At 41.3% G+C, this 12,651-nt stretch overlaps 1 protein-coding gene across 2 annotated transcripts in view; it reads right to left on the reverse strand.

Moving 5' to 3' along the window:
* The window catches only part of LOC137637111 (ketosamine-3-kinase-like), a 92,700-nt gene that overhangs the window by 39,286 nt on the left and 40,763 nt on the right, over nucleotides 1-12,651 (reverse strand). For both annotated transcript variants that reach the window (XM_068369401.1, XM_068369402.1), the window contains exon 4: nucleotides 8,527-8,692. In XM_068369401.1, coding sequence (XP_068225502.1) covers nucleotides 8,527-8,692 — 166 coding nt within the window. The remainder of the gene's footprint in view (nucleotides 1-8,526; nucleotides 8,693-12,651) is intronic.

Here is a 12,651-nt window from a genome sequence, read left to right on the forward strand (position 1 = left end):
GACTCGGCTGTTAAGAAACTAGCAGAGTTCTTGAAGACTTCAAACGTAGCTCAAATGACCCTTAATTTAGCTATTTCGTTTTTCAGGTCTGTATTTGAAAAAGGCCGCTAGTACTATCACTACCATTAAGTCGGCCTTGAAAAAGACTTTTCAGGTGGGCTTCAATATTAACTTAGCAGATTCTTACTTTTCATCCATTCCTAAAGCTTGTGTCAGGCTTAGACCTTCTATCCACCCACAGAAGGTCTCATGGTTTCTAAATGATGTCCTGAAATTGGCATCAGTCACCAATAATGAATCTTCCTCATACATTTCACTTCTTAGAAAGACTCTATTTCTTACAGCCATGGCCTCCGATGCCAGAATTTCAGAATTAGCAGCTCTCTCCCGTAATCCTGAAAAATGATATTTTAATTATAAAATAAATTTTTTAATATACTTACCCGGTGAATATATAATAGCTGCTGCTCCAGCGGCTCGACAGAAAAACACACAAAAACTCGCGAGCGATCGCTATGAAGGTTGCGGGTGTGCCCACCAGCGCCAACTATCGGCCAGATACCGCATATGCATGTAGACAAGCCTCAATTCTTCTCGTCCCGCTGCGTCTCTATTGGGGAGGAAGGGAGGGCCTTTAATTTATATATTCACCGGGTAAGTATATTCAAAAATTTATTTTATAATTAAAATATCATTTTTAAATATTTAACTTAGCCGGTGAATATATAATAGCTGATTCACACCCATGGTGGTGGGTAGAGACCAGAGTTAATAAAGTTTACAGCGTATATGCTTAGAGTTTTTGACAGTTATAACATAACAAAACCCAAATATATAGGTACCTGGTAAGGAAGTTGACTTAGACGATTACTCTGCCTTGTAAGTCTGTCTTCCTCACGAAGCCCAGCGATCCTCTTAGGATGCTGAAAGACTCCCAGGAGCTGAAGTATCAAGGGCTGCAACCCATACAACAGGACCTCATCAAGCCCCTAATCTGAGCGCTCTCAAGAAATGACTTTGACCACCCGCCAAATCAACCAGGATGCGAAAGGCTTCTTAGCCTTCCGTACAACCCAAAAAACAAGATTAAAAACATTTCAAGAGACAGATTAAAAGGATATTGGAATTAGGGTAATGTAGTGGTAGAACCCTCACCCACTACTGCACTCGCTGCAACGAATGGACCCAGTGTGTAGCAGTCCTCGTAAAGAGTCTGGACATCTTTTAAGTAAAATGACGCGAATACCGACTTGCTTCTCCAAAAGGTCGCGTCCATAATACTTTGCAGAGATCTATTTTGCTTGAAGGCCACGGAGGTTGCTATAGCTCTTACTTCGTGCGTCTTAACCTTAAGCAAACATCGGTCTTTCTCATTCAAGTGAGAATGAGCTTCTCGTATTAAAAATCTGATAAAATATGACAAAGCATTCTTTGACATAGGCAATGATGGTTTCTTAACTGAGCACCATAATGCCTCAGATCTACCTCGTAAGGACTTAGTACGGGCTAAGTAGAACTTAAGAGCTCTAACAGGACATAACACTCTTTCCAGTTCGTTGCCTACGATCTCTGATAAGCAAGGAATATCAAAAGATTTAGGCCAAGGACGAGAAGGCAGTTCATTTTTGGCCAGGAAACCAAGTTGAAGTGAACAAGTGGCTTTTTCTGTAGAAAAGCCGATGTTCTTACTGAAGGCATGAAGTTCACTGACCCTTTTAGCCGAAGCCAAGCACACTAGGAAAAGTGTCTTGAGGGTGAGATCCTTCAGAGAGGCTGAATGTAATGGCTCAAACCTGTCTGACATGAGGAACCTTAGGACCACGTCTAAGTTCCATCCAGGAGTTGCCAAACGACGTTCCTTAGAGGTCTCGAAAGACTTAAGGAGATCTTGGAGATCTTTATTGTTGGAAATATCTAAGCCTCTATGACGAAAGACCGAAGCCAACATGCTCCTGTAGCCCTTAATCGTGGGAGCTGAGAGGGAGCGAACATTTCTCAGATGTAAAAGAAAATCTGCGATTTGGGCTACAGAGGTACTGGACGAGGACACAGATGCTGACTTGCACCAGTCTCGAAAGACTTCCCACTTCGACTGGTATACTCTAATGGTAGAAGCTCTCCTCGCTCTTGCAATCGCACTGGCTGCCTCCTTCGAAAAGCCTCGAGCTCTTGAGAGTCTCTCGATAGTCTGAAGGCAGTCAGACGAAGAGCGGGGAGGCTTTGATGGACATTCTTTACGTGGGGCTGACGTAATAGATCTACCCTTAGAGGAAGACTTCTTGGAAAGTCTACCAGCCATCGAAGTACCTCGGTGAACCACTCTCTCGCGGGCCAGAGGGGAGCAACCAACGTCAACCTTGTCCCTTCGTGAGAGGCGAACTTCTGCAGTACCTTGTTGACAATCTTGAATGGTGGGAATGCATATAAGTCCAGATGAGACCAATCTAGGAGAAATGCGTCTATGTGTATTGCTTCTGGGTCTGGGACTGGAGAGCAATAGATTGGAAGCCTCTTGGTCATCGAGGTGGCAAAGAGGTCTATGGTGGGTTGACCCCAAGTCGCCCAAAGACTCTTGCACACGTCCTTGTGGAGGGTCCATTCCGTGGGAATTACCTGACCCCTCCGACTGAGACAGTCTGCCAAGACGTTCAAGTCGCCCTGGATAAATCTCGTTAACAGGGAGATGCCTCGATTTCTTGACCAAATGAGCAGGTCCCTTGCGATCTCGTACAGCGTGAGGGAGTGTGTGCCTCCTTTCTTGGAGATGTACGCCAAAGCTGTGGTATTGTCGGAGTTGACCTCTACCACTTTGTTTCGAAGGAGACTTTTGAATTTCATCAAGGCCAAGTGGACTGCCAAAAGCTCCTTGCCGTTGATGTGCATGCTCCTCTGACTTGAGGTCCACAGACCTGAGCATTCCCGACCGTCCAGGGTCGCACCCCAACCCAAATCCGACGCGTCTGAGAACAACACGTGGTTTGGGTTCTGAACTGCTAGGGATAGTCCCTCTCTCAGACTGATATTGCTGTTCCACCATTTCAGGCATGCCTTTACTGGTTCGGAGACCGGGATTGATACCGTCTCTAACGTCTTGTCCTTGTTCCAGTGAAAGGCTAGATGGAACTGGAGAGGCCGAAGGTGTAGTCTTCCTAGCGAGACAAACTGCTCCAGGGATGATAGAGTTCCTACGAGACTCATCCAATTCCTGACTGAGCACCGTTCTCTCTTCAGCATTAGTTGGACTTTGAGCAGGGCTTGATCTATTCGGGTGGCAGACGGAAAAGCCCGAAAAACTGGACTGCGAATCTCCATCCCTAAATATAGAATAGTTTGGGATGGAATCAGCTGGGACTTTTCTAGGTTGACCAAAAGTCCCAATTCCTTGGTCAGATCCAACGTCCAATGAAAATCCTGCAGACAGCGATGACTGGACGAAGCCCTGAGAAGCCAGTCGTCCAAGTACAGGGAGGCTCGGATTCCCGATAAATGGAGGAATTTTGCCACATTCCTCATGAGCCTCGTAAACACGAGAGGAGCAGGACTGAGGCCAAAGCACAGGGCCCAAAACTGGTATACCACATTCCTGAAAACAAACCTCAGAAACGGTTGGGAATCTGGGTGTATAGGAATGTGGAAGTACGCATCTCGTAGGTCGAGAGAGACCATCCAGTCTCCCTTTCTGACCGCTGCTAAGACTGACTTCGTGGTCTCCATAGTGAACTTTGTTTTCGTAACAAAAACGTTGAGCGCACTGACGTCTAGCACCAGTCTCCAACCTCCTGTCTTCTTTGGGACTAGGAAGAGACGGTTGTAAAACCCCGGTGATTGAAGGTCCGAGACTTTCACCACCGCTCCCTTCTCTAGCAACAGAGACACTTCTTGGTTTAGGGCTTGTCTCTTTGACTCCTCTCGGTACCTGGGAGAGAGGTCTATGGGAGTTGTCACTAGAGGAGGTTTGCGTACAAACGGAATTTTGTACCCCTCTCTGAGCAACCGAACAGACTCTTGGTCTGCGCCCCTCTTCTCCCAGGCCTGCCAGAAGCTCTTCAATCTGGCTCCTACCGCTGTCTGAGGCTGTGGGCAGTCAGACTCTGCCACGTGAGGACTTGGCTCCTCTCTTCTTACCTCTCTTTCCCTCGGCACGAGCACTTCCCCTGCTGGGAGCTCTGCCACGAAAGGGCGGGATAAATCTGGATGCCGGAGTCTCGATCCTGGGTCTTACAGCAAACGTCAGCCATGAGTTGATTACGATCTGTAGCTAACGACTCAACTCTTTCGCCCAAAGCATGAATGGCACGTAACATATCCCGCATTGATGGTTCCTGAGTGCTAGTAGAGGGTTCAGGCACAACTACTACAGGGGAAGGATTAGGTTCAGGGGCATGGGGAGAGGAAAAATCTACTGATCTAGAGGAACTTCTCCTCACCCTATCTCTCTCTAGCTTACGAGAATACTTGTCATATTCGAGCCAATCGAATTCCGAAAGGCCCACGCACTCCTCACACCGATCTCCTAATTGACAGGTTTTACCCCGACAATTAGAACACACAGTATGTGGGTTGAGAGAGGCCTTTGGAAGACGCCTATTGCAATCCCTAGCATTACACTTACGAAATCTAGGAATTTGAGAAGGGTCAGCCATTTTGAAAAAGTCAAAGAAAGTCCAAAAAACAATCCAAAGTCATCAACAATTAAATCTGTCCAAAAAAGAGTTCAAGAGTTTAAGTTGAGGATAAAACACCTGCACTGCGAAAGCTCAAACCAAAATGAAGTACTTCACCAAGTCTGTTGAAAAACTCCAGGTTATACAGCGAGTAATGGTACGTCTTGTCGTTCAGACCGACAGAGAAGAATTGAGGCTTGTTTACATGCATATGCGGTATCTGGCCGATAGTTGGCGCTGGTGGGCACACCCGCAACCTTCATAGCGATCGCTCGCGAGTTTTTGTGTGTTTTTCTGTCGAGCCGCTGGAGCAGCAGCTATTATATATTCACCGGCTAAGTTAAATATTTAAAACCTAGATTTCCTACCTTCATGAGAAGTACTACTCTCCCCGGATAGAACTTTCCTAGCTAAAAATGAAGACCTTCAAAATCGATGGTCTCCTTGGAAGATTATTCCCCTTCCACTTGATGAGTCTCTATGTCCAGTGGTGACTCTTAGGGCCTTTTTAGCTCGGTCTGCCACATGCTCATCCGGTCCCTTGTTTGTCAGGGAACAAAGGAGGTACTATCTCCATTCAAGGTATTAGACAGCAAATACTTTACTTCATCAAGCAAGCTAACCCGGAATCCTTTCCCCATGCACATGATATCCGGGCAGTAGCTACCTCAATTAATTTTTTCCATAACATGAACTTTGATGAGTTTAAAAAGTATACAGGTTGGAAATCTCCTATGGTTTTTAAACGCCACTATTTAAAGAACTTACAGGCCCTAAAATTTCCTACTGTTGCAGCTGGGAGTGTCATCTCCCCAGATTAATCTCTTCCTCTCTTCCACTTTCGTCCATCTCTCCTTCTTCTCCCTCCTACCTGCCACTCTCACCACGATGCCTCTCACCTCGGTAGATAGGGTTTAGCCCCCCTAGTATCTGCCCTATGTCATTACGATGTTCATTATTTTGTTCTATGGTGTTTGAAATGTAAATAGTCTTACTCTTAGGTTTCATTAGTCACCTTTTTATACTTAAGATTTTTGGGAATTGTGATTGTGTTGTATTACTTTAATTCATTTCAATTAGTAAACCTTATACATGTTCTGTATGCTTTTTAATTCCCCCTTTTATTTTTGACTCTGTTGGGCTTGGAAGGCATTCTCTGGTATATTTTCACCGGGCGACACAGGTCGACCCAGAAAAGGGATTTTGACGAAGGAAAAATCTATTTCTGGGGAGAGACCTGTGTCGCCCGGTGAAACCCGTCCCTATTTTCCCTTCCCTTCCTTCCCAAGCCATATTTCTCATACTAGAAGGATGTCAGATGGCGCTCGCATCGGGCACCGGTGGGGTGGTTCAGGTTAGTATGGTTGGGACCACTATGTCGGCTCACCCCTCTTTCATTGTCGAAGGAATACTCTAAGTGGAAGACGACCTGTGAATAATGGTTTTCACACGCCCTGTCTTTATACACGACGCCCTTAGGGTGCTCACGCGAGGGTAGTAACCTCTGCATTCCATACTTTAACTTTCTCTGGTATATTTGGAAGTATTTATATCAGAAAAGTGACAAGAAGGACCTTTTCACCGGGCGACACAGGTCTCTCCCCAGAAATAGATCTTTCCTTTGTCAAAATCCCTTAATTTTAAGTTTGTTAGGTTTTTTGGGGGTTTATATGAATGGTGTTATGATTATTATATATTTAGTGTTGAGTTTTTGATTAGTTTTAAGTGTGATTATTTTCATTGTGGATGGCTTATGTTAAGCGTTTGAGTTTGTGAGAAATATAGTTTTAAGGTTATGTTTTGTTTTTATTTCCTTTCAGCCCAAGAGTCCAGTTTATGACAACGTCAGGGGAAAGTTTGTGCACAGGAGACTATTGTCAGTTAGAGTGATTCAAGGGTGTGGGGGTTGTTCTTGCAACATCCCGCCACAACTTATGTCAACCCCCGTAAAAGAAGAGCATTTGCACTGCATTTGAGCTCCTGAGTATTAGAAAAAAAAGCAACTTATCTATTTCAACAATAGGCAAATACAGATATATCCAAAATAAAGAGAAAATAGCATATGCAACAATAACAATGTTGCAAATCAATGAGGATGAGAACTTAGGACTTATCAATGGCTCCAGGTCTTTACTGACCCATCCTGCACCACTCAAAAGAATCACAATAAAGATGTCCTCTTTTACATAAAAGGCTAAAGTCTGGAATGACAACCTAATAACAACAGCGATCCAAACCTTGAAGGCACCAAGGAGAAGTGCCCCGCTTAAATAGAACTTATCACAGACAATCACAATCATAATTATCATTATTGGCGAGGCTTGCTTGGTTTACATTATATTAGCAGAGGGCCTTGTCTACAGCTGGGTGTTGAAGGAGAAGAAGTGATCTCTGGACTCTTCCAAACCAACAGAGACACTATTTTACAACGAGAAAATCATAACCTTAAACAATTTTGTCTTAAATGATCAGATACATCGTGGGTACTGACATAGACGGACTTCTTCTTCGTCTGCATCTTTTCCCACTTTTATGTGGGATCGATGTTTCTGGCCAGCGTTCTCCATCTACCTCTGTCCCACACTTCATCACCGGTTAATCCCTTTGATCGAAGGTCATCCTTGATACAGTCCATCCGGATCGACATTGGGCATGCATGCCCACTGCCGCCTCGCTCCGGAGAGCTCGGCCACGGACGGCCCGCACCACTGACACACAGACGGTCAACATTCCAATAATGGTGGAATAAAAATTTCAAAGCAATATCTGATGTCTTCTTATAAACAACAACCCTGTTTAAGGCCTATAAATTTTGTCCTTGTTCTGCTTAGGTTCCATTTTCTATACAATTTATATAGCAGATTTCTAATGGCCCTGATGGGAGGACTAGCTTAATTCTAACGAAGCTACTTATTGAACATTCAGATGTCATTCACAGAGATTTATTACAAACGGATGATGGGATAAAGATCTTATGTGCAACTCTTCACAATGGATCTACCTACAAAATATATCTGAATTGACTGTCTTCTTTATAATCCAGAGGGGACAGATAACTCCAAACATGGCCGTAACATCTGGAAAGAGTTGAAGATCACACCCAAACTCCGCTTAGCACTCATCAATCTTAATAAAATAAGTGCAAATAATATTCTCCTTCTCATCGCTGGTTTGGTAACGACAATATCGCCTTTTAATCATTTAAAAATCCTTATCAACTGTCAATCTTTAGGAAAACATTTGGTTGAATTCTTGTACCATACTATTCAGTACTTCAACACTAACAGACCAAAACAAAAAAGGAATGAAGTCGTAACTTCTCTGGCAAAGATAATAATAACGGGTCTCCAAGAATGAGCAGTTTAGACATGGGACGAGGAACAGTTAATCAGGAATGGTTTAGCTATGGAGGTTGCCTCTTGAAGACCTTTAAAAAGCTCCAAAAGTAAACATAACAACGACAGGAGCTCGGGAAAACAGAAGAGTGGAGAGAAATCATTTCACGTCTAAACCACATTCAAGATGGTAATCTTCACTGGTCCAGTGGTACAGAAAATAAACAAACGATTGGTCTTGTAATATTTTCTTTCATATTACAACATGGAAAACTTATAATCAATGCAGTGATGCATGTGTCAGTAGCAGCAGTTAGAATATATAGAAAACTCTTATATAACAGTAGTTTGTAACTCTATTTCTAAGAACTTTGAAAAGATGAGGCATATATTTCATAGAGCTTCAACAACAAAGCTGTACGAAAGGTATACAGTATACAAATAAAAACAGGATTTCTATCTCAAATTGCACCCTGTACTGGCTAAACAAAATGAGTAAGGATAAACAAAAATTTAATAATACCTACCACCCAATCATCGCACCAGCTGTTATCCTGGGAGAGGTAGCCGCAGCAGGTGTCAATGTGGAAACCGAACTTCGACGTGTATTGCTGGCACTCCTTCTCGCCCTGGCCGACGTAGCTGTCGTTCGACTCAGCCTTTTTTCCTTCCTCGATGTTGTATAGATGGAGCCTGCGGGAAGGATATCCATTACATACATACATATACCAAAGGCACTTCCCCCAATTTTGGGGGGTAGCCGACATCAACAAAGAAACAAAACAAAAAAAGGGGACCTCTACTCTCTACGTTCCTCCAGCCTAACCAGGGACTCAGCCGAGTTCAGCTGGTACTGCTAGGGTGCCACAGCCCAACCTCCCACATTTTCCACCACAGATGAAGCTTGGTGGAAAATGTGGGAGGATAGTCATTACCAAACAGAAATAGCATTCAAGAATACCACATGAGTTATAAATAGATGAAAAATATGTGAATACTAAATATAGAAAATATTTATATTCCATACATACAAACGTCTGAGCATTGTACAGGAACTTTATCTGATTTACTTAGTTCAGAATCTTGAAGTGAATTCTAAAGCTATGTTGTGGGTTTCTATGAGGGACAAAATGAATGCATTTAAGTTTATGAAGTATCGAGAATGACTTCAATACGTTCAAGTTGAGAACTGCCTGACTCACCATTACTTGAGCCACGTTCACAAGCATTCGTCAGGAAATAATCTATTCACCATTGGTAAGATATATTGGACTTAAATACACCCATTTTCTTATGATATCAACAGCTGATGTATTCATGCCACAGTAGATTCACTAAATAATCACTAATTTTACCCAACATATAAAGAGAAAGAAGGATTACACGAGACATGACTCTATAAGAAATCCTTGCATGCCATGAAAAAGGGTGTACGTACAGAAGTCCCATTCATAAGAACTAGGTGTGTCCCAAGGAGTCCCCCTTCTTCAAATAATGAATGTACATCAACGTCTCACAGGAGTATATAATACAGGAGAGGGGGTTCCCAGCCCACTCGTCACGTCCCTTTTAGTCGCCTTTTAAGACACGCAAGGAGACGTTGGCGCTTTTCAAATTGTTTTTATGCCCCCGCGGCCACGGGGGCTGGGAATGTACTCCTTGATAATTATAACAATAGCTTGCTATTGTCTTACTGATGCTTTTATCAAAGGTATATCAAGAGTATTGAACTGTATTTTATGACGTAAGAGAACTGTATTAAACAATTATAAATCTGTCAAAACCAACATAAAAAGTCATGGCTCCCATTATCACAGGTGAATTACAGTACAGTAATCTAAGTTTATTTCCAACATTTGCCCCAAAAATATTTGTCAACAGCTGTTTTTGTTTAGGCAATGGGTCATCAGCTACACAAGTGATTATGACAGCTACATCAACAGTTCTTTTACTAGAAAGAAAATAAGTTCTCCTTAAATATGTTCTTTGATCGGAGCTTTTACCTCAAGGAAGCACTGCTGGTTGTGGTAATTTACATTATTTCAAGTGCCCTGCTTTAAGAAGTGACATTAGTTATTATCTACGGCATTAACGTGTTTTACCCGACACCTGGAGTCATTCCAACTGAAATTTTTACTTTTTATCATCTCTCAAGAACTCACAAGATAATTTACATCATCTGCAATTCAAAACAACACCTGCTTTATGTAAACTTAGATTTTATCATTCTTGAATAGCTAAAGATAACGAAGTGTTCTTACAAGATGGGCTGCATTAAAACCACAACTTATTTCAATGCTTTCTAGTACGCTTACCAAGCCTACACAATGTCTATAATGTTTAAGCATAGATCATAGAGGACCATCACTATTTCAGATGCATAATGAGTAATTGTTTGTTGCAGTGCAGTTCCCACTTGCAACGCCATGCAAAGATACCTTTCAAATGTCCATCAATCGATGTTTGCGATTCAGTGCATCCAACTTCACTCACTCCCTCTGAAGTTAGAAATATTATTTCTAAATTCTAATAGAATCATTATCCACACATGGATCTATTCCGAAAGTTGATCTTCTATCTTGGACCATTCCACGACCTCGAAAAATACGTTGGAAATCACTGATGGCTTTTCGAGATAATTTGTGCAAAAACAAATACGAGCACACATGATTTCCTTCTATCGTTGTTGGTAGTGGTAGATATCATAACCTACAGGTGTTTCATAAAGTTTAATAAAACTTCTGCTTCATAGAAGAGCCACTTGTAAGATGACCCTGTACCATACAAAGGGAGAAGCTCAGTTTGAATTACAGGTATATAGCAAGAGCATTTGAAGGACTGTTTTTCTCTTGCACTGAAATCAAATATTTTTTCCAATTTGCACTGGGAGTTAGCTTAGCTCTATTCCTATACTGTACAGTACTGTATAATACCTTCTTCATCAAATACAAGAGACAAAACTCCTCATGAGAAATTTTTCTACTTTTACCACGTCTAACAAGAACTTTCTATTCCATCTTGGATGATCCTCTAGTTCAAGACCTTGAATGGAAAGATGTCAACTCTACCTATACAAATACTAACTGTAAAGACGTGGCTTTGAATCTCAAGGGGATTCAGCCTTTTGTCTGTCCAAATGAAGCGTAGTTGAATCGAAAGCTTTGACAAATGACTCTAAAATCTTTCCCTTCAGCTGGTTCTGAAACTCCGGCCGGAAGGAATACTTTTAAATATGGAGTGTCCTCTTAACACTAAACATGATTGAACCATTAGTTCTTTAACCTTATTTTGCAAGATGGATTCTCTAACAGCTAAATTATTTGGCTAAGGTGAATGTTATATTTTGGATTGTGAGGACTTGGAAGTTCATTATCATTATTTTCATCACCACTCCTCTTACCATAAATTTATCAAATATCATCTCTCTCGATAATTAACCTGATTTTCATATAGCAATAACTGCAGTAATGAGGGGTCCAATAACATACCTAAAAATATTACCTAAATCTCATTCTTTTAAAATATTTATAAAAGTAAAGCTTTCAGTAGAATATTGGGAGTTAAATGGCAGGACAGGATTAGAAATGAAACTACAAAAGAGATTACTCGAGTGCCATATGTGGATGAGATCACGATAAGGGGTAGATGGATATGGTTTGGGCATACTCTTCGCACTCCCCAAGAGAGATCAGTTCACCAAACTTTCAACTGGGCTCCACAAGGCACTAGAAGAGTTGGATGACCCAAGCCTATACGGTTGAGGACTATGAAGCTTGAAGTGGGAGTTGAGGAATGGAGAAGTATTGATTTAACCCTGGATAGGTACGGTCCTCGGACACCCCTTTAAGGGTATACTCGGACGCGAACGACCCCGACGCCAAAAAAAATTCTTGAAAAATCAGTTTTTGCAGTAACCTCCTTTTTTCTTTTGCCAAAAAAAACTTCAATGAATGCTTAAAACAACTGTAAAGATAAATACTACTCATCTGCAGAAAAACTATTTATTATAAATATTTTAAAAAATTAAGTAGAAAAAAAAAAAGACCTGACATAAAAATTCATACAGTAAAAAAAAAGTTTATACATATATACACAAATCCTTTTAGGAATTGATTCTTGAATGTTTAGGACACATCTTGATGTATTTTGGATGAAGTCAGACCCATGGAGGTGAAGATCTGAAATGAGAAAAAAAGGGTAACTTTTTTTGGCCAAAAAAAATTGTCCAAATTTCATGAATTTTTTTGGGTACCCAAATGAAATAGGAAGTGGCTAATTTTTTTAGGGAATAAACATATGTTATCCTAAAATAGAAATATGTAAAAAAAATCTTCATTATTTTGTAAATTACATTTATATCAGGGGCCATATCTAAAGGTAATTTTTTGAGTACTTGGAAATTTCGTAAAAAAATACATATATTTAATATATAATATGATATTTATGCAGGTAAAAATATACCAAAATATCACAAATTCTATAGGGAACAAGAATATATATAGATAGGGCAGCTTACGCTTCGGATATGTCCACAAAATGGCCGCCAACCACACTGACTCAGACTCCCTAATCTGCCACTTGAAATGTAGGAAGGGTATGTCAATTTCAAGGTGTTATTTACTAATCTAATTATTATTGGATATGCATAAAAA

The sequence above is a fragment of the Palaemon carinicauda genome, unplaced genomic scaffold (assembly GCF_036898095.1).
Source record: "Palaemon carinicauda isolate YSFRI2023 unplaced genomic scaffold, ASM3689809v2 scaffold539, whole genome shotgun sequence".
Taxonomy (NCBI): domain Eukaryota; kingdom Metazoa; phylum Arthropoda; class Malacostraca; order Decapoda; family Palaemonidae; genus Palaemon; species Palaemon carinicauda.